Raw genomic sequence first — 23,406 nt, 5'->3', positions numbered from 1 at the left:
AATGCCCAGCGCACATTTATTCACAAGTTGCTATTTTGGTGGCAATACCCTCATAAAACGGCCCAGTTACAATATGAGTCGCCACAAGTTTTTCTCTGGACTAAATCTTCTGCTCAAATCGAGATTAAACAGGTTTCTGGTTTCACTGGGGCGGCTGTGGCTCAGTTGGTAGAGCGGGTCGTCCAGTGATCGGAGGGTTGGTGGTTTGATCCCTGACCATGGCAGCCTACATGTCAAAGTATCCTTGAGCAAGATACTGAACCCCAAATTGGTCCCGATGCTGCGTTCATCAGTGTGAGAATGAATTCCCAATGGTGGCAGGTGGCACTGTTTAGAGTAGCCTCTGCCACCAGTATGAATGGGTGAATATATTCTATAGTGTAAAGCGCTTTAAGTGGTTAAGCGACTAGAAAAGCGCTGTATAAGTGCAGGTCCATTTACCAATTTACTTGCACCCCAACCACGTACATCAGTGCGACTCTCCATTTTTAGATTCATTACTTTTATTAATCCCACAATGGGGAAATTAAATTTTTGCACAAGGAGCAGTTCAAATACTATGTTGGGCAGCACATTACTGCGCCCGGGGAGCTGTGCAGGGGGGTTAGGTGCCTTGCTCAAGGACACTACAGGGTTGTCTTAATAAATAATCCATTTTTTGATTAGACGAGCTTGGTAACCCCTAAAATATCCAGGCTAAATTTATGGAAGTTGCATCATTTGTGGATGTTGACATCAACATTTAATTTTTTTGACCTGTCAGTCATGGGATTCAAACCAGCGAGTCTCCAGTTACAAGCCTGATTCCCAACCTCTGGGCCACAAACTGCCCATTTATTTCTACGATCGTTGGTGCTCCTTCATCACCATGACGACCACACAGCCCGCACTGATGATGTATTTTCCTGTTTCGTCCTTGTTTAGGAAGCATCAGGACACATCAGCGTTCACACTACAAAATATATGTGGTCCTTGGTCACCTTGGCAAGTGGTTTGAGTGATCCGATCACATCGCCCAAGACACATTTTAAAACCAAGTCTAAAAAAAACAGTTTTTATGCCCCCTTGAGATTTTTTTGCGCTAAATGGGAGATGGAAACTGTTTTTTTCCAAATAAGCTCTGAACAAACATTTAACTCACATGACTGACCAGCTGTTTCCGATGAAAGAACAATTATAAGTTGCCCAATTGAATCCAATTCCTGAAGACCTGAAGGTCTCTCCAATTTCTCTCATTGGTGGCCAAAGTTGTCCGATTAGCAACCTCTTTTCTGTTGTTGTTTTTTCTCTTCTTATTCTAGTGTTTACTGCTGGATTAGCCTACAGCAATACATTACACTGCCATCTTCTGACCAAAGTGCGTTACTGCAGCTTTGTTTATTCGCTCTAAACCAGCTGATGGAAACATCCCTAATGTGACATTTTAAAGTTTCGCTTCAAATTTGATTACATGGAAAAACGGCTTGCTAAAAAAAATATTTTATGATTATTTAATGATCTAACCAAAATATTGTGCCGATTACATTTAAATTAATATTTATTTCCCTGGCATATTTTGCCATTTTAAGGATTAGCTGTATCCAAAAAAACATCAGAAAGCTGGTGACTTCCTACAACTAAAGTCTTTGCCTTGAGACACGTATGTTATGCTTTAGAGCCTAAAACAAACCATGAAAAAACCATTTGTTTAATCCAAGTCTGGCTCATGATCCTAATTAAATCTGAGTGTAATTAATTTTTAATAGGGAAGTAAAAGAGTGAAAACAGCTTGAAAGCTACATCCAGTATGTTAGCATTGGTGCAAAATGCTTTATCAGTGTTTCATTTTGGCTGTTTTAAAGACTAAAATGTAATCTGTTTGTGTCCCATCTAGCATCTCCAAACACAGGTGACTAAGCGAGTCCCACACTTGGTTGTGCATACAGGAGAGCTGTGTGCCAAAAGGATCTGCATCAGATTCCTCTGTGAAATGGATTCAGCGAGCTCGCCAAAAGTACCAAACTCCATCCATATATCTCCTGCATCCAGCTTCAGAGTAATTGAAAGTATTACACTTAATAATTGATGCAAATCTTTTACCGTTAGGCAGTTCCATCAATGTAGTGATTGAGCAAAAAGAGAGAGCGAGGTGGCTGGCTCGTTTAACAGCTGTGACCTTCAGATAAACATTTTTTTTTTTAACTTGTTTACTGTAGAGATGAAAATAAGGCTAATTTTGGAGGGGAGAAAAATAGCATTGCAAGATCTCTGTCTGCAATAGAGCATCTATAAATGGAAATGGAGCATTTGCTTCATATTTAGGTTTGTCCTACTTCCATGATGCTGCAATGTGTTGTGGAAACCCCAGCCACACGGCCATAAACCCTCTCTAATACTATAATCAATGTGCTATTTGTTGCTTTGAAACAATAAGTTTGAGTTTAAACCAGCCAGAGATCACCACCTCTCCCTTTCTTTCTCTCTTTTCTCTCCATTGTGGCTTTTTGTACACAGCAAAATACAGTTGGACATTATTGCAAAGGAGTTTTTGTTCCAATAAGGCCAAAAAAACAAACAAACAAAAAAAAAGACACAAGAGATTTCTGCCTTATCAAATAAAATCAGTAGTGTCGCTGTTGTTCTGCTCACAACTGCTGCAAAAACAACTGATTGTTTGCTGCTGCCAAGAAAAATAGAAAACACCTCTACTCTAAGTTTTTTTAATTTACACTATAGAAAAAAATCTTAATACCTGCGTCTCCTGAGCGCCATTTTTCAAAAGTTTGTGTTTCTTTGCTGTCGTCTGTCGTCGTGGTTTATTTGGTAGAAAGCGTTGAATTTTGGAACTGACTCCCTGTCGTCACAGAAACATGTATTTTGTTTTCTAGTGTTGAGTGAGTTTTATAAACTACAGCCCATACAGTTTCTATGAACTGTTTTCCCAAAGCCAGGACACCTCCCACACATGTATATTAGCAGCGTGCCAATAGCTTAGTCATGGTTTCTCTCTGTGAGGTTCCACAGAGTGAGAACTATCTCTATTTAAATGCAGATGGAGGTTGGACATAAATCCCCCCTGCTGCCCGTCCTCACTACATCCTCTGTGCATTAGGCCGACTCCATTATTACCCAGATGTTATTAACATTAAGTGGATTTAACTTACACGATGCCCTTTTCAGTGAGAAATGACTCCATCCTGATTGGGTGTGTGCCGGACGTGACCCGAGGTTACGTTAAAGCGCGTCTCGCCTGGCGTTTCTATTTCACGCCACGTCACCTCGCCTCTCTCGCTTCTCATTAACCCGCCGAGCCTTCAGAGGGGCCCCAGGGCAGAGCTGCTTCTTTAAGGTGGAGAGTGTGAGTGTGTGTGTGTGCAGCAAATATCCAGCTACTGCTGACGGGCTGCAAGTGGGGAAGTGAAAATGGAAGGCGGAGAGCTGAAGCCAGAGGAGTTTAGACCATCTGATTCCTCTTTTACATCATTATTATAGACTTTTGTGTACATGTTGTTCATTTTGATCCATTCCTCACCATGGGACTAAGGCCTACTCCAACATACAGTCAGATATACATAAGTCTTTTTAAAGATGTTTTTTGCATTTTGGCCTTTCGTCCATACGAATACTGTGTTCTATGTCACTGAAAACCAGACTTTGGGTTTTAAGGTCCTGATTCCATTCAATCCTCAATTTAAACTTTTCTTTTCCAACACTGAATGCTATGCTTTTATCAGATTTAGGGCTGGGTGTTATATCGGTATAACTCATTATATTTTAGAAAGAGATATGTAGTTGAGACAATATCTTTTAATGTTGCCTTAACTTGTGACCACTATTTGTTTGCTCCCCTCTGCACACTAGCAAGATGTGGTTCCTATAAAAACAAAGAAACAACGGTTCTGTAATTTGGAGGTATTTCAGATTTTGTATTGCAGATGACAAACATCTGAATCTGATGAAATTGCTTCAAAAGGTGGAAGGTTTTTAATTGATGAGGATTTCTTGTGGCATTGAGGTAAAACTAAACACTTTGCACGTTTTGTGTAAGAAAACCAATATAAGTTGTATATCGTCATCCCACCTAAAAATACCGGCATACAAGTTTTGCCGGTATTTTCGCCCAGCCCTAATCAGATTATAGAGTCTTGATTCGTAAAGATCAACAGTTCTGTTGACTGCCATTCACATTCATATTTTCAAATTCTTCTCTAAAAAGAGGCGACATGGTATCAATTCAGATTGTGACACTTCTAAGAGTGAATTTTTGTAAAACTCCATCCAGGGGGAATATTTTCAGACATCCAGTATCAGATAAAGCAAGTTTCTAGTTTGTAATGTCAGGGTGGAACAATTTGTAAAAAGTATCAATTTAAGATTATTCGGATTGATGCTGCACTTGCAAAATGATTTACGGTATTGGAGGGAATCACAATTTTATTCTCTATAGTAAATATTATATACTGCGATTTGAATGTGACAGAAGTCTGTATTGCGATTTGAATAACATTTTAAAAAATCAGATTAATCATTAAGCCTTTTATGAATGTGCGGTTATTCTGCCACTATATTGAGTAACAGAGGCGTCAGAATGCACCATTGCACCTTCCTGTAAAGACTCTTTTGAGGCTTCTGATTGGCCAACATCATCATCTTCCATGCATCATTGGCCAACATGGCTTTAGGTTTAGAGTTATATTGCTGCCTGTTGGTTTGGCGTGCTGGTTATAAGTGCTTCAAGTGTGTTTTTGCTCTTTCATTGGATGCATATTTCTTAAAAACCCTTAATATGAGCACGGAAAAATGTTTTTAGGCCATTGCAATGATGGAAATACCATCCAGTCCAGAGGTTTTTGCAGAACTTTGGAAATATCCAAGTACAACTTAAATGTACTGTAGCCGAGCAAAACCGTCTACATGAAAAATGACCTATTGAGTATGGATTGTGCTCCGCTCTAGCTAATGGATAATCGATGGAGCAATGGAGCTAGAATGCCGTCTCTAAATTTAGAGCCTAAAAGGCGTTATGCAGATGCAGATTAACGTCTCTGAAAACCATCAGCTGCTTTCCCCTCGTCAGAAGGCTTGCTTTACTGACACTTGTGGGCCCATACATTGCTTTTCTCATGCATAATTCCTGCTGCTGAGACACAAGAGAGGCCAAAGAACCGTGGAGGATAGAAAGGACGGGGTCATAGTCGCGCTATGGGACCTCAAGTGGATATTTAAAGGACAATTTGAGCATGATTGGAGTCATTTTCTGTGGCTTCTTGCGTAGACACTTCATGATAAGAGCTGGTGACAGCATGTTTTGTCTTGATTGAGTTTTGTTTGACATTAGCTGCTCCTGGTTGTCTTGCTTACAAGCAGGAACTGGAAGTGCTTTTCAGACAATAAAAGCTGCTCTGCGAGCTACTTTAAAGACTTCACTGTCCAAATTAGACACATTCCTTTTTAGCAAAACCTTTGGTTCTTCCCATCTAGATGGTTTTTAGATTATGAATGTATGTTTTCAGTTTTTAGCAGTTTTTTCCTTTTTTATCCTTTTTATAATTAGACTGCTATGCTTTTAATCCTGTAGCACTTTGAGATTTCCTGTAATGTAAAGTGCATTACAAATAAAACAACATGGTCTCACAGGAATCCGTGAAATAGCCACGGATTCGCTTAACTCAAAATCCATGGAATAGCCACGGAATCACTCAAATTTCTGTGAAACTGACACGGATTTCGCTACAATGCAAGTTAATGACAGTCATATCCCGTGGCTATTCCAACATACAAAGTGATTATGTACATTCACTGAGTGAATATTTAGAAAATAAAACATATTTCTAGCTAGAAATGTGATCAAAATCAAAGTCAAAATATTGATTTTTTTTCACTGAAAATGAGAGAACTGTCCGCCATGTTTTTGTTCTGACCGCCGGGACCTTGAAAGTCACGTGACATGGAACAAACCAATAGGAAAAAATATCCATTTCTATTATTTTGAGTTAAGCGAATCCGTGGCTATTTCATGGATTCCTGTGAGACCAGGTTCAAATAAAATGTATTATTATTATTATTATTATTACATCATTATGTTGTTTTGTTTGTCTTTTCAGGACTGAATGCATTTAAAAATAGCAGTCAATTAGCTCTGAATGTGTCCAGATCAAGCCCCAATCAGGCTGGAATGGCCCTTTAAAGCCCGTCTCACATTCCCTATCAAGATGGTGTGCAGCGAGAACAGCGTAGCCTACTTTCCAGCGCTCTCCCCCCGCAGCAGAGAGCATTCCCAGGGTAGCAGCGCTCTGCAGTGGCGCTGTCCTTGGTGCTGAATTCAGCTCTCTCTCTCTCTCTGCTTCACAGTCACGGCGCAGCGGCTGGCTGGCTGAGAAAACCGTTTTTCTCAGACGGGGGGAGCAGATTTGATTTCATCACACCAAGGACAACACACGCTGGCCTGAATGTGGAAATCTCTCTCTAGGTTTTTTTTGTTGCAAAGTAGCCGGGTTATCTATGCATTAGGAGGCTGGTGGATTAGATTTCATTTGGCATGTGATTAGGAGACGTTTCTCTCACATTTTTTTCCGCCAGCTTCATGCGTTGAAATGTGTTTGAGAGAATGCACATTGTGCTGTTGGCTTTGGGAAAATGGGCTTGGCAGACTAGCAGTGTTAATGATCATGAACACCATCTAATTTCCATCTACAGCACATACTGTAAGAGTTAATTATTGTTGCACTCTCTGTCTATAAACTCACTAATTACTTAATCTGCATCAGATCAAGGGAACACGGGAACATTGTTGTTAAAATACGTTTCAAGGGAGGAAATATTCTTGTTTTTTTTTACCTATTAGGACAAGACTGCAAAGATAGCTCATTGAGAATACTCAAGGTCATTCGTTGTGTATATTTAGCTCATTGTATTTTTATCCACACACCACTTAATTTCAAACACATCAGTGGAAACACACACAGTATTTTAAGACTGTTTCACTCCTTCTGATTGCATAACCATGCAGTGCTGCCCAAAAGCTCAGGTCCTATGGAGACTTTAGGACGTTTCTTCCTAAATCCCGCCATCACATCATCATTTATGCTACTCTTGAGAAGTAGGCTCACTTCTCGGAAGGAGGTCAGTTGAAAAAAGTCGCCTGACGCCCCCGCCGCGTTGCCTACAATCACCATGACGATACCTTAATCAGGTTTTTGCAGTTGGTTTCACACAACCTCCACCACGATGTTGGTTCACGCCAAGCCACATGATCTTTATTAGCTCTATTAGATCTTTTTTTTTTTTTTTTTGGACCATGCACTTTCCCATCGCCACGGTTACCGTGGCCCGCCGTGCGTTCGCCATCAGCCCACCAGCCCTGATACGAAGAGTAGAGGAAACCTCTCAGCCACCAACCTCTCACTGATCTCCTGGTCTCGTCTTCCTCTCGTTCTTCCTCTCCCTCCGACAACCCTGACTCGGCGTCAAGCATCACGTCAGACAGAAACCAACCTTCGCTGCTACACGTCGCTGGAGGTCCTGGGTCTGAGGGAGAGGTTGGACGGGACGCAGCCGCAGCACGCCATCCACAGCGACTTCTGGATATCCGGGTTTCGGAACGCATAGATGATGGGGTTGATGACGGAGCAGCAGGTGGCGGGGAGGACGGTGGCGTAGGTGTAAATCACGGGGTAGCTGGAGTCGGCCACGATGGAGTACATGGCGAACGGCAGCCAGCACGTCCCGAAGGCACACAAGATGGCCGACAGCGTGGAGACGCCTTTGGTGGTGGAGATGGCCACGAACTGGTGCTGCACGGCGATCTGCTGCGCGTGGCGGAAGGCGATCTTGCAGATCTGCAGGTAGAGCTGCATCATCAGGGCGAAGACGAGCAGGAAGGTGACGGCGAGCGCCACGGCGTTGATTTTGGTGACCGGTCGGCAGATGCTGCATGTGGACTCGTCCCTCAGACAGTTCCAGCCGAGCGCCGGCAGCGAGCCCAGCGCGAGGCACGCCACCCAGATGAAGACCACCATCACGTAGGTGAAGGTGACCGTCCGCTCCGTGTGGTAGGTCAGCGCGTTGTACAGCGACAGGTAGCGGTCCACCGTGATGGCGAGGATGTTGAGGACGGACGCGGAGAACGCCGAGATGAGCAGCCCCACGGACAGCAGCGTCACAAACTCCACCGAGCTGTCGACCAGGTAGGTGAAGACAAAGTTCAAGATGAGGCCGAGGCCGGCAAGGAGGTCCGCCACCGCCAGCGAGCCGATCAGGATGAACATCGGGGCGCGGAGCGTCGGCGTGTAGAAGAGCACGGCGATCACCAGGGCGTTCTCGCAGGAGATGAGCGTCCCGGTAACGCAGAGCGCGATGTCCCAGGGGCTGACTTCCTGCACGGCGACGGCCGTGGTCGCCGGTTGGAGGTCGGGGGTCAGAGTTCGCACGACGGGCTCGGAGGAGGAGTTGGAGGGGTCCTCGGCCAGGCTCCAGGAGGTGGAGGAGTCGAAGGGGTCGAGGGGGGAGGAGGAGTTGAGGCTGCTGCCGCCGCCGCTACTCATGGCTGCTGCCGCGGCCAGGGAGAGAATCATAGCTGGAGAAACGAGAGAAGGAGGGAAGGAGGAGTGGAGTCAAAGGAGGGAAAGAAGGAGGAATTGATACAAAGTTTCGAGAAAAGCGGTTAGAAATTGAAAAAAGACAAGGGAAGAAAAGAGGAGGAGAAGTAAAGAAGGAACACTGTAAAACCCAATGTTGCTTGTTTGTTATTATAACTAATTTTTCCTTTTCAATACAACAAAGATCTGTTCAAAAAGTCATTTTAACTTAAAATATTAAGTCAAATAGCAAGATTAATTTGGGCTAACTACATTGTCTTTGTTGTCTCGACATGAAATTATTTCGCAGCATGGAAACTCAAATATTTAAGTTGAAACAAAAGTTGGGTTTTACAGAGAAGTTGCAGTGGATAACGTGTGATAAACAATAGCTAGTCAATAAAATTGAGGCAACAGATTGCACGCAATATTATTTATTAAATCTAAGTACGTTACAAGTTGAGTTGATAACAACTTAACAGGAAGTGCCTGTCAGTTAAAAATTCTACTGTGTTGGATTCATTCAAAATTCTCTTGATTTAGAATTAAATAAAGATTATATTTAATGTGATCAAAATAAGTAGATTCTATCTTAAACATTTTTATATTATTATTATTTTTATTTACAGAACAAATTAAGGTTAATTAACAACTTTAACAGAAAATAAGGTAAATAATAAAAATAAAAATAAAGAGTAGATATTTACAACACCAGTTGTTGTTAATGTTGATTTCTGATAGTTAATAGGTAGGAGGAGGGTTATTGTGCGGCCATACATAGTATAGAGTATACTGAAACTTGATATTTTTCTCAATTGTTTTTTTCACATCGTTTTTATTATTATGTATAATTAATAAAACATACCTTCAGTAAAGGAAATTTGAGAGTATTCATTTATTTAAATATTTTTTCTTATTTATTTTCACATAGTTTTTATTATTAAGTATATTGAAACTTGAGATGTATTTGTTTATTTTAATATTTTCCCATTTATTTTCCCTCGTTAAAAATAAATAAAGGAAATTTGAGAGTAGGGAAAGGAGGAATTGATGCAAAGTTTCGAGAAAAGCAGTAAAGAATTGAAAAAAGACAAGGGAAGAGAAGAGGAGAAGTAAAGAAGGAAGTTGCAGTCGATAACGTGTAAAACAGGGAAATGTTCAGACAAGGGGAACGATAAAATATGCACAACAGGAAGCCTGAGGAAGAATGAGAGACGGAAGAGGAAAAAAAAAGATAAAGAAATATGAATGGGTAAGGGGTAAGGGGTTGAGTGGAAAGTGAGGAGGGTAAAAGTTCAGAAAAAGGGGCGACGAAGAAGAGCCGAGACGTTGGTCCAGAGGAGCCAAAAGAGACGCCAAGTTCAGAGGAAAACAAGGAGGAGATGAAGTGCAGGATGAGAGGAGGAAAAAGATGGAAAAAGAAAGTGTGGAGAATGAGACAGGACCGGAGACGAGAGCAGAGGACAAAACAAAGGAGGGAAGGAAAGGACAAGGAAAAGGAGGGTTCTCTCCCCTTACATAAAGGGGTAAAAGAGACGTTCTTCATCCATCCATCCATCCATCCGCCCATTCATTCACTCAGTCATTCATGAAAACAACTATGCTCTTGACCCCAAAGCACGCACGTCACCAGCAGCACCCACGCACCATGCTGACAGGTAATTACCAGCAGCACAACAGCACGCACAAGTAATCCATATGTGATGGTAATGTATATTCCACAACAACGTGACACACAGAGCAGCCTACACACGCATAACAAACACAAAAACATGAATATAAATATAAATAAAAGCTTAAATCTGGTGCATTCCTACCTAAAAGATGCCGGAGACAGAAGAAGACGTTCAATTTCCTCACAGTCAAAACCATCATTCTATTTTTAGAGCATCTCTAAAAATGGTGCATGACGTCCTGGGGCACGGCGCGGCGCTGGTGCTGGTGGTGGTGGTGGTAGCTGCTGTCCTATTCACCAGTGGCGTGTATGAGGCGCGTGCCCAGACATGCGCGTGTGTGTGCGTGAATGCGTGCGTGTGTGTGTGTGTGTCCTCCTCCTTCTCCTGGTTAGTTCATTCGGATCCACATATGCTGCACGCAGACATCAAAATAAATAATGAAAAAAAAATTCGGCACGAAGCTAATTTTAGCTCAGCCAGCCGAGCTGCCAGTACGCGCGCGCTCGCGCCAAAAAGGATGTGGAGCTCCATTCACAAAAAAAAAAATGTCTCCCCTACCACCCCCCCCCCCTTTCTCTTTCTCTCACACACACACACCTCCCACCTCAACCTCCCCACACACACACACACACACACACACACACCCTTCTTTCACCTCCCGCCCCCTTTTATTTTCTCTTTCATGTGCACGCACGCATGCACGGGCATACTCAATGACTGCAAACCGGCCGGGGAAGGTCACCACCACCAGCACCACCACCACCTCCTCCACCATGAGGGGGGCTCACATCCCTGCGGTAACGGCAGCTCATGCAGCCCCCCGGAGCATCAAACCTGCAGCAAGCAAACCCTGTCACGAGCGCTTCTTACCCGCGTGTGTGTGTGTGTGTGTGTGTGTGTGTGTGTGTGTGTGTGCTTGTCTTCATATAGTTGTGAGGACCAACCCCTGGCAAAACACCAACAGTGTGAGGACATTTGTAGTTGTGAGGACATTTTTCCCGGTCCTCATAAAGAAATGCTAGGATAGCCTCTAAAGGCTTCAACTATGTGAATTTCAGAGATAGTAAACCCTGAAATGTGTGTGTTGGGCTAGGGGAAGTGGTGGTCCTCACATCTACATAAAGACATGTGTGTGTGTGTGTGTGTGTGTGTGTGTGTGTGTGTGCAAAAGAGACAATAAATGGTACCTGGATCGGTTTCATTCAGCTGCAGCAGTGCAGTCCCTGAGCCAGCGAGAGAAAGAGAGAGGGATGAAGGGAGGGATGGAGGGGAGACCACGCCACAGAGACAAAAAAAAGGAGAAAATTTACCAGCTCCTTTTCTTCTTCTTCCCCCCTGCAGGAAACCAGGATGCTTCTCTCTGTCCTTGTATCCTCCACTTTATGTTTTGATATATTTTCTTCTTCTTCTTGCAGGGTTTCCCCCCCTCTCTTTCTCCCCAGTCAGCGGCGCGCGCTATATTCCTCGGTTGGCATGGTTATTAGCCTTCTGTCGGCAGCTCCGTCCTCGCGCTGCACATCCTCGGCCCCTCATTGGACGCGCTTGTCATTCTCCTCGTCTGACGTCAGAAGTCTCCGCTCCTCCGGTGCCCGTCATCATGGTCGGTGTGTGAATCACGGAGAGAAATAATGAATTAATTTACCTTCAGTCAGGGAAACTTTAGTTTAGTTTTTTATTTTTAACATCCTTTTTTATTATTAAGTATACTGAAATCAGGAAAGGAAATTTGAGAGTGTTTATTTATTTTAATATTTTTCGTATTTATTTACACATAGTTTTTTTTTATTATTAAGTACATTGAAACTTGAGATGTATTTTTTTTATTTTAATATTTTTCTCATTTAGTTTTTTCACATAGTTTTTATTATTTAGTATAATTAATAAAATATACCTTAAGTAAAGGTAATTTGAGGGTATTTATTTATTGTAATATTTCTCTTATATATTTTTCACCTAATTTTTATTATTAAGTATAATTAATAAAATGTACCTTCAGTAAAGGAAACTTGAGATGTATTTATTTATTTATTTTTTAAAAATCCTATTTATTTTTTAAGAAACTTTCACTTGTTTGTTTCTTTGTTTTTGTATAGTTTTTATTAGTTTTTTTATTATAAATTAAGTATAGCGACTAAATTTATCTTTTACATTTTTTACATGGTTTTAAGTATTAATAAATTATACTTAATAAATGTGCCTTAAGTAAAGGAAACTTAAGCATTTTATTACTTATTTATTTAATTTTAAAAATACATAGTTTTTATTCTTCGTTTTAATTAATAATTGCAGCTTCAGTAAAGGAAACAAAAAAATGTATTTATTAAAAAAATTGTTTTATTATTGATTGTAAGTAAGGGGAACATATCCTTTTTTCTTAATAAATTAATTATTAATTATGATTTATACATTCACCTTCAGTAAAGGAAGCTTATTTTATTAAATGTATTTATTAAAATGCCTTAGTTTTTTATTATTACTACTACGATGACGATGATGATGAATAATCTTTTATTCTTATTATTTCTGATGTTAGATGTGAATACATGTGATTCACAAGGTCGATGTATTGGACGTACAGTACATCAACACTCCCCCCACACACACACACCTCCTCCTAATATTGCATCATAAGATGTGCAAAAAAAGCTATAATCCGCTATAAAGCATAAGCTATTAATAAATGTTTGTGTCTATTAGTGTTTGATGCTGCTTTGTGGTCCGCAGCAGCCAGTGGAACCAGCTACTCGGTGGGATAGTGGTGGTGGTGGTGGTGGTTATGCAATCTCGCAGCGCTGCTGGGTATCCCACTGCATTACTCACACGGGGCTCACGTGAACGCGTACACCCATACATAAGTGCATGCATACATACAGCACCAGCTGGACCATGTGTGCCGCCATGCATGAAGAAGACAGAGCAGGCTGCTGCAGATGGAGCGACCACCAGCTCTGTGTGTTTGCTGCAGGCTGCTTTACATCATCTGAGGCCTAAATACAGAAATCTACTGGCTGCTGCATGTTCAAGTAATGATTTAAATGCTGGATTAACTGGAGAAAAAAAAAGAAAATTGTTTCCTTTTAACCCTTTGGAGTCTTCAGCTATTTTGTCAGTTGTTGAATACTTTTCATTCTGCCACTTAAAAAATGCCGTGGTGTTGACATCTTTATGAGCTGATAATTATTTTTTCACTTTGACTTACTGGATCAACATTTTGAGCCCAAAATAAACAAAAACAAAACAACATAAAATCACATTTTATTTTTAAGGTACATTTATTAAGTATAATTTATTAATACTTAAAACCATGTAAAAAAAAATGCAAAAGATAAATGTGGTCGCTGTACTTAATTCATAATAAAAACGAATAAAAACTATGTAAAAATAAAATAAAGAAAGAAAAAAGCGAAAGTTTCTAAAAACTGAAGGTACATTTATTAATTATACTATAAAAACAATTAAAATATATATATATATATTTTTTAAATCATTTTCATCCTCAATGAAGAATTTTAAATTAAGTCAAATATGTAAGATCCCTTCGCATGGACAAAAAACTGCTGAGTGCAAATACATAAAGTGCCTGGTATACATGTGCAAATTAGTTTTAGTCATAAGAATAAAGTGCATAGATCACATGTGAGTTAAAGTTTCCAAATGTTGAAAATGGTTGCAAATATTATATAAAAAGGTAAAATGAGGATAACATTATTTTTTTTATTTTTTTTACTTTTTATACTTAATACAACCTGAGCAGGGCAGATTTATTTAAACACCTGTGGGGTTGTGCAGGGCCAAAAAGGTTACATTCTTTATATAAAAATATTGGTGAATATACTGCTATCAGAGTTCCAAAATTTGTTTTACCTTTACCCTCACCAAAAGCTCCAAATCCAGACTTCTTCATGACATCCAGACTAGAAAACAAAGCAGCGTGGAGCCCTACTGTAAATTTACCTCTAAAGTTCTGGCTGTAAACTCCATGAGGCCAGTTTCAGTTTGATGATGATATACCAAGTAAAACTGGAGACAAGCTCAAATATATTTAGTATAAAATGATAGAACTGGATGGAACCCTCTTATATGTTAGATTTGCAACCTTTGTTCAGATTTGGAACATTAAAAATTCTTTATTGAGCATGATAGTGTTTTGAAAGTAAAAAAAACATTGAAAATCACATTTTATGTTGGACTAAAGGACTAAAAAAGACACAAAATGGCCAAAAAAGACAAAAAATGACAACAAAAAAAACACAGAAGAAGAAACAAAATGACTAAAAGAGACAAAAAATGAACAAAAAAGACACAAAATGACTTACGAGACACAAAATGACTTACGAGACACAAAATGACTAAAAAAGACACAAAATGACCAAACTTGTTACGCTAAACACACAAGACACAAATAAAACAGAGTCCCACTAGAATAAAAACCAGAGTTGATGACAGGATCACACACAATCACAAGATCACATTTATGTTGGTTTTTCTTTGTTTATTTTTGGTTCAAAATGTTGATCCAGTAAGTCAGAAAAAAATAACAATTATTATTAGGTCATGTAGGTGGAAAAAATACCAAGATGGCATTTAAACATTTTTTTTAAGTGGTGTATACAGGAAGGATGAAAAGGATTCAAAAATGGACAAAATAGCCCAAAACTTCATAGAGTTAAAACAATCCAGTATTGGTCAGGTTGTAGTGTTTCATAATTTGAGTGACAATATTTTATTCATCCTATTGTAAATGAAATACTCCTTTATTTAGTTGCAGTGCACAAAATTCCCCAAATCCCACCATTTCCTATTCCAAACTTTGCTGAAAATTAACTTTGAGCTTCCTTTTTCAAAAGTTTCAACATAGGCAAATAACCCTACACTTTGTCAGTCATCCGTACTTTATTAGCAGCTCTTTCAGTAAATTTCAAGTAATTTCACTTAAGGTAAAATTATTATCAGCAGATTTTGGCCCATAAAAATCATCCATTTGGGGTCTGCTCCACCTGCTAGCAGGTTGAGAAGGTTGTTATCAGCTCATTCAATGATTATCGCTGAAAACAAAGCTGTTACTTTCAGTTATAAGGCTGCAGTTTACTTACAATCACACTACAAAACTACTTCTCTAAGGTTAGGGCAAAAAACATCCCGGTTAGGTAGTAAAATAAATGCACATCAATACCGGAAGTTAAGGTTTTATGAGGACAACATGAGCACCGGAAGTGACATAGTAAAACATCACGGACAGACATTAACTGTCAACTTTTGTCAGTATTTATAACTACTATGTTACCTCACCTTCTGCTTTGCTTTCTTCGCTCCTGTCATAATTCCTACGGCCACTAGAGGGCACCACCTGACAACAGAAAAGCATTGGGCGCTTCCTCACAATAAATTTGAGGGTTTCCTGTTAATTTCAGCACATTATTTTTCACAGCTTTACCTACAAACAACAGATGAGAACAGCCTGCTTATTTTATTTAATAGCGATCTAATTCATATGAAAAAACAGCAGGATAAAAGTTTAAATCTCCCCGTGGCTGCAGTTACAAATAAGGAACTCCACACAAAAACCCTTTAAAGGGGAAAAACTGGGAGTAACCTTTGAATGAATGAAACAAAATTTTAAAAAATCATGTTTTTACAAAAGAATCCATCAGACAGCAACCGAAAAAGGCTTATTTTTGCCTCTCCTGTACCATCTACATGTATACATTATATACATTACATAAACTGAATAATTCACATCGTTACAAAACGCATGATAGCTTAAACTGAAAAATCATGCCATTTTCTACCATGCCATTTCATTTTCCTACGAATTCCAGTGCATTATTTTTCACAGCTACACCTACAAACAACAGATAAGAGCAGACTGCTTATTCTAATTAATATTAATCTTATTTATATGGGGAAAAAACAGCAGGTCAAAAGAGATGGAGGTGGGTTAAATTCAGTCTAAATCCCCCTGGGGCTCTTGGACCGGCCCTGCTGATAATGAACTGCTGCTCCACTTGGATATGATAATAGCCCCCTGTTAGAAATTAATTTCTTTTCCAGTTAAATGGGTGCGTGACTCTGTGGCTGCGAACCTCCCTTGTGTGTAGAAAAAAAAAAAACAGAAAGAAAGAAAAACACAAGCTCTATTTCTCTCTCTCTCTCTTTTGCTCCAGCTCAATTACATCATCACACCTTTAGTGCAGGAAACTCCCGAGCCGGCCCACGCTATCTGCACTCTGCCAACCTTTTTCTTTATTTCTTTCTTCTTCCTTGCGTCCCTCCTTCTCTCTTTACTCATTGTTAAGCCCACGATGTTTGAGGATAAACACAATAGGAAAGAAGCTTTTGGTTTCTTTTTGCTGCACACAGACTCCCACTGCCTTCAGTTAAAGCATCTGCCTTATTTCTGTGTATGAATCACCCCACATGATTAGAATACAGATGAAATGCGAGTGCACGGGCGCGTGCGTCCCCCATTGACGCCCTCTTCATGTCCGACTTCATTCATCTTTCCTGCAAAGCACCATGGGTAATTGAGAGCTGTTACATCATCTTGCTGCTTTGGTATGCTTTGTAGCAGAAAGCTGGACGCCGTCTTCTTCATTTCTACTACACACACACTTTCACTCGCCTTTATACAGTGATGACAAAGCATGCCAAAGTCAAACTGTATTACATCACTGGAGCGTTTCTGTTCGTTTTCCTCCTCCGCAGTGAAAGTCACAGGAGGACGTTGAGGAGATTGAGTTGTATAACGTTGTTGTGTTCATATTTAGGGCAGTGGTGCATGCTTACGTCTTATGATCGCTGCTATGATGTCGTGTTATCTAACAGGGAAAACTGACTCCTCATAGAGGGGAAAAAAGTGCAAGGAAATGAGAAAATGTCAGAGGGGTTGATTAAAAAAAAAAAAAAAAACAGGATAAGCAGGCTGCTGCAGGGTTGAATCCCCACACACACACACACACACACACATTGGCTGGGAACATCTCAGCAGTGGAAGTGGATGACTAATACTACTCCTCCCCTCCTCTCCTCCTCTCCTCTCACTCCTTCACACCTACACACTACTTCATAAAACATCCACTGGGTTTCCCTTGAGTATGATACTTAAAGGAAAATCCATCTATTAAGGCTGGGACTTATGTTGATTTTTACTGTTTTATCTAAGTGGGATTCCTGTAGTTGAAAATGACAGCTCTAGTTTGACTTCACAGTATCAATCTGATAAATGTGACATAACATAACTGAGCAGTATGTATAACGATATAAGGGGTGTAAATCAAAAAATTCATCACGATACGATACCTCTATTCTTTGAACAACTTGTTGATCAACAGAACAAATTTCTATGGGCATTTTGAAGAAGCTTGATGGAAACACCCAATTTTTTTGAAAATGCAGATATAAGTTTTTATGCACGCTTGAGTTTGTTTTTGACTTTTTTTTTTTTTTAAAGTTAAACGGGAAATGGAAACACTTTTTCCTAATAAGTTTATTGTTTATTGTATCCTTTGGATCCCCATTAGTCTTCATAGAGATGAAGACTATTCTTCCTGAGGTCCACATTAAATCAAACAATTATTACACAATTACTTCATTACAGCATTTATACAGAGGATAACATGAAGTCATTTATCCTAACATGATTAAAATGTATATTAACATGATTACAATATACATGAAGTAGTACAAGACATGATTATGAAAGAGTTACATGGTTATAGAAGAGTATACGAAGAAAGCATAAAATGTACCATGATGTTCAATGCAGATGTATTAACCTGCTTGAGTTCAACTTAACATGATTTACTAATTTTATAGAAGGCGATTGCAACATAATATTATGACGAAACACTGTTTCTCTCAGTTTCAGTTTAAAACTCGACGCTCCACTGGTTGTGATCAAGTGTTCCAGCGAGCTACAGCTCTATACATAACCCACCTTTAGAGTGCATTGGTTCTAGGTAAAGGCAAGGTGAAGGTGTTTCCTGAGGTTCTGACGTAGCGAACATTTAATTCACATGACTGATCAGCTGTTTCCGCTCTGACATTAACCCATTGAAGCCTGAAACGCCTGTAAAACCTCTGGGCGATTTTAAAATAACCCCCTAAAACCTGAAGTTTTTCTGGAAATTCAACAGAAGTGTCAACGCTTCTACTAAATAATAGATTTTTCAGCCTCTGTAGCAGATAGAAATGAAATTCAAAAAGTATTTGAGAGCTTATACAAATACTACAAAACGACGTATCCGCTTTCCAGGCTTCAATGGGTTAAAGAACAATTATAAGTTGACAAATTGAATCCAATCCCTGAAGACTTCTCCCCATTTTTTTCTCATGGGTGGACAAAGTTGTCCGATTAGCAACCTCTTTTTGTTGTTTTTTCTCTCTACTTCTTCTCCTGTTCACTGACGAATTAGCCTTCAGCTATAGATAACACTGCCATCTGCTGACCAAAGTACATTAATGCAGCTTTGTTTATTCGCTCTAAACCAGTTGATGAAAACGTAATTTTCTTTAATGCGACATTTCTAAATTTTGCTTCAAAATTCGATTTGACTTAAATGGAAACAAGGCTAATCATACGCCCAGTATAATGTGCAGTATGTCATTTTTGCCGACTCTAGGAGTCTCTGTCAAAACAATTACAAAAGGCGGACCAAGGCTTTCCTGGTTACTAGTGTTCATTGTTTAGGAGATTTTTTCCAGAGCCAAATTATCCGAATAGTTTTCCTTATTGCTAAAATAAATGGACCTGCTAGTTAAAACTGGTAAAAACACTGAATAAAGTATAGTTTCGTCTTAAAAATTAGTTTTTTCTCCTTTGCTAACTAATTGGCATGCTAACATGTGTTTCTTTGATTAACTTAAAATCCAGACAGGCAGAATTATCCACAGAAGGCACCTCCTCTCCAAAACAAATGGACCTGGTGATTTATACCAGAAAAAAATACATGATAAGACAGTTTTACATTAAAAATATGTGTTTCTTTGATGCCCAAATCAAGCAATTTGATTGTTGTTGGCAGTGGTATAACATTGACATACACTTTAAAGTCTGTAACTGCTGCATCACAAGATAGAAAGGACTGGAGCAGTGACGCATCTGAACTTAGGGGTTCCTGCATCATTTACAGGGTGCGACACGTTTTCTTCGTTTCCTCGTGTTTCACCACAGCGCAGGTCTTAAAGAGCTGTGTTTGAGATTGAATCACACACTGAATCACCAGTGGCGCTGTAGTCTCTCTTTCCCAGGCGGAGAACAACATGCATTATTCAGCGCGCTGCTGTAGGATTAAGAGGAGGACACAGACTTTTCAGACCCACCAAATCCCTGCAGCTCTGTCAGGACGTGTGATTCGGTAGTTAGCAACGGCTCTGGGGAGCCATAACTCTGCTTTGATTAAAGGTCTCAGTGAAAGGTCAAGAGGGAGAGGGAGGCAGAAAAAGAGCAAGAGAACAAATTGATGGACTGCAGAGAGCCTTTGGTTAATAGAAATGTAAAATGTCCCTCTTCACTGTCAAAGCAAAGCTGGAAACAAGTGTGTGTACCGCTGTGCGTATTAGCAGTTTGATTTTAACCCGTAATAGGGCACTCATTGAAATACTTGCAAATTCCAAATTTCAACCCTAGACAATATTGGAGGATATTACATAAAGCCAGAATGTGTAAAAAAAAAAAAAAAAAAAAAAAGTTCATGAGATTAACCCATTTAGGCCTAAAACGCCTGGAAAAAATGCCTGTAAAACCTCTGGCCGATTTTGAAAGAACCCCCTAAAACCAGTTTTTCTGGAAATTCAGAAGATTTTTTAGCTTCTGTTGCAGATAGAAATGAAATTCAAAAAGTATTTGAGAGCTTATACCCGTGGCTTTCATGAGAAGTTGAGTTTATTTGTCCAAACCTTCAATAAAGTTTTTTTAAAAATCAACAAACTCAGCAAATGTTACATTTGACTGAATAAAAATCCTCTTCATAATACTAATACATGCCCATCAGCAAGATGCAAACATCATATGACCATTGGAAGAAATAGACATAGAAATAGTTTTCATTAGCCTACTGTAATAAAAATAACTACAAATACTACAAAACGACGTATCCGCTTTCCCGGCTTTAATGGCAGAATAACTTTCCCAGCTTAAATGGGTTAAAGTGGCAAATCTACGAGAAAAAATGCACAGATTTATGAGATTTAAAGTGGTGAATCTGCGAGAAAAAAGTTGTTTTTTTCTCATAAATCTTCAACTTTTTTTCTTGTAGATTTGCCACTTTAATCTAGTAAATTTGCTACTTTTTTCTCGAAATATTACTATTATTTTTATTCATTTTTATTCCCTAACATGCCGTCATAGTCAAGTTCTCCTCGTACAAGTCACTGAAGAATAACTCTGTTTGTACGACTGTTTCTTGCTGATTTTTTTTCTAAATTTTTTATTTTTACATTTGAGGTCAAGGTCAATAAAATTAATATTATTATATTGTTATCATACTGATTGGTCAGATGTCATGGTGTCACCGTCTGTGATGTAGCATGCTCTTTGCTGATTAGCTAAAGAAATCCATGTGGTTCTACGACCAAACAGAGAGACATGGAGACCATTTAGATATCCACTGAAGTTACCAAATATAGTTCTTCGCCCTGTAAAGGGTTAACAAACATCCTTACAAAATCAGTTTTTAAGCATACAGTAACTTTAACAATTTTAACAACTTCAGACCAAGCTGTAATATGCCAAAAACTGCAGTTCCTTTAATGGCCACTTGAGGCTGGCACCAAAAGCAAGTCAGTAGACACCCATGTTTACAACGAGAATAAACATGTTTATATTCTGGTGCAGTCGATTTTTATATAAGTCATCTACTTATATTTAATAAAGACTTCAAGTTTTGCATGATTAAAGGATTTGCTCTGTAACGTGACAATGACACAACCCAATATTTATATGTGTTGCTGTTGTAGTTATTTCAGTGCTTCAGTTTCAGTGTGGTTGCTTAAAAATGTCTTGCTTTCTATTTGATGGTACTAAAAGACACTAATGACTCAGGTGTTCAAGTTTTCCAATAAATTGACATTTTTTTAATTTTTTAGTTAAGAATTAATAAAATTGGGTGTCCACATACTACATATATTGAATTATTTGCAATTGTAATGGCACAAGCTCTCCTGTCCTCTCCTCTCAGCTCTGTGTAAACAGCCTGCAGTTCTGTCTGATTTTTAGTGAATATTTATTACGTGATGTTTTTAGAAGGATCTTGTTATTACAAACAGTTTATTTTTGATGACGTTTTAAATGAGACACGTAAAATAAAGTGATTTTGACAGAAATATCACAATTTTAAGCTTCATTTTGTTTTGTTTTTTGGTGTTTTTTTCTAACAAAAACTTGAAATACCTATGATCCGTTCAAGGACTATTGGAAAGATAATGATGACGATCCATTTTTATTAATTTTTTCACAGTTTCTTTCTATGATAAACAGCATATTTTTGGTGATATCTTAACATGCGTTTCCCCCCTGACGGGAGGGTGTGGTTCATGGCCATAATATGTCAAACGTGTGATATTTGTGAACTTCTGCCAACAGAAGTGCCAAAAAAAAAATCAATATTCAAAAAATATTCAAGGCTGAGTGTAGTTTGCTTGTTTGCTAGGTCCATTTAAGTTAACTGGTTGCATAAAACAGCAGATTACTGTTTCTATGGTGACCAATTAAAGTTTTTTCCTGTGGCAATGGTATAATTAACTATACTGTTATCCTTATCTAGTCTTGATCTTAATGTGCTAATTAATGAAACTGTATAATAATTATGGAAATATATGCATTAATGTATTTCCATGGAGACTAAAATATGTGTATGTGTGTGTGTGTGAGAGAGAGAGAGTGATATTCTGAGATTGTAAGTGTGATGAAATGTGTGTAACACCTTTCTGCTTTCTGATGGGGGTTCCTGCACCTGTTTTCTCACGACTGTTCAAAACTGACACTATATTTTTTCTGTGTGAATCAGTCTGCACAGCAGCTTTTAGAGGCGAGACAGTAGTTGGAGTTGTGAGTGTTAGCATGAACACACTAAAAGGGTGCATTCAATGCACATTTTTTTGGTGGACTTTCTGTACCTGGCATGTGGATGTTTGATCAAAGTTTGTTCCGCCGTCAAATAGTGTTTCACTCCCATAGTTCCCTTCCTGTTAAAATAATGACTGATGTTATTTTAAAACAAGTGACGGTGTTAACTGCCATAGTTCCTTTCCTGTTATAGTGATGACTGGTGTTACAGCTTAGCAAGTAACAGCATTTACTGCCATAGTTCCCTTCCTGTTAAAATGATGAGTCGTGTTGTGGTTAAACGAGTGACGTGTTAACTGACTGGTTCCCTTCCTGTTAAGATGACTGGTGTTACAGTTTAATTAACGAGTGACCATGTTAACTGCAATAGCTCCCTTCCTGTTAAAATGATGACTCGTGTTATGGCTTAACGAATGACCGTGTTAACTGCCATAGGCCCCTTTCCCATTAAAATGATGACCGGTGTAACAGTTTAATTAACAAGTGACCATGTTAACAGCCATAGGACCCTTCCTGTTAAAATAATGACTGCTGTTTTGGTTAAACAAGTGACCATGTTAACTGCCGTAGTTCCCTTTCCCGTTAAAATGATGACTGGTGTTACCGTTTAATAAACGAGTGACAGTGTTAACTGCCATAGTTCCCTTCCCGTTACAATGATGACCGTTGTTATAGTTTAATGAATGACCGTGTTAGCTGCTGTAGTTCCTTTCATGTTAATTCATGTTCATAATTTCATGTTAACATGGTCATTGTTAAACCATAACACCAGTAATCACTGGTGTTATGGTTTAACAATGACCATGTTAACTGGTGACTCAACTGACTCGGCATGTGGATGTTGAATCAAAGTTTGTTCCCCTGTTGAATAGTGTTTCCTTCACATAGTTCCCTTCCTGTTAAAATGATGACTGGTGTTATGGTTAAACGAGTGACCGGTTTAACTGACTGGTTCTCTTCCTGTTAAAATGATGACTGGTGTTATGGTTAAATGAGTGACCGTGTTAACTGACTGGTTCTCTTCCTGTTAAAAAGATGACTGGTGTTATGGTTAAACGAGTGACCGTGTTAACTGACTGGTTCTCTTCCTGTTAAAAAGATGACTGATGTT

The 23,406-nt window shown here is 39.1% G+C and overlaps 1 protein-coding gene across 2 annotated transcripts; it reads right to left on the bottom strand.

Moving 5' to 3' along the window:
• Window positions 1–4,838: 4,838 nt before the first annotated feature.
• Window positions 4,839–11,816, bottom strand: gpr185b (G protein-coupled receptor 185 b). 2 transcript variants are annotated; one of them, XM_059355274.1, is made up of 2 exons: window positions 11,542–11,816; window positions 4,839–8,554 (listed from the first exon to the last, which is right to left on the bottom strand). In XM_059355274.1, the coding sequence occupies exon 2, from the start codon at window positions 8,550–8,552 to the stop codon at window positions 7,482–7,484; it is 1,071 nt and encodes a 356-aa protein (XP_059211257.1). In that variant the 5' UTR covers window positions 8,553–8,554; window positions 11,542–11,816; the 3' UTR covers window positions 4,839–7,481. The 2 variants fall into 2 exon arrangements, with proteins under 2 accessions (XP_059211257.1, XP_059211255.1); XM_059355272.1 differs by lacking the exon at window positions 11,542–11,816 and adding an exon at window positions 10,373–10,767.
• Between the last annotated feature and the right edge of the window lie 11,590 nt (window positions 11,817–23,406).

Source organism: Centropristis striata, chromosome 17, assembly GCF_030273125.1.
Source record: "Centropristis striata isolate RG_2023a ecotype Rhode Island chromosome 17, C.striata_1.0, whole genome shotgun sequence".
Lineage (NCBI taxonomy): Eukaryota > Metazoa > Chordata > Actinopteri > Perciformes > Serranidae > Centropristis > Centropristis striata.
Note: the sequence above shows the minus strand (reverse complement) of the source record. Positions and strands in the feature narration are given on the sequence as shown.

Bases quoted from the DNA above. Each gene is read 5' to 3' on its own strand.
- gpr185b (XM_059355272.1), bottom strand. From the start codon at position 10,430: ATGATGGTTTTGACTGTGAGGAAATTGAACGTCTTCTTCTGTCTCCGG. The intron at 8,555-10,372 runs GTAGGAATGCAC...TCGTTTCTCCAG, and splicing joins CTGTCTCCGGCATCTTTTAG to CTATGATTCTCTCCCTGGCC.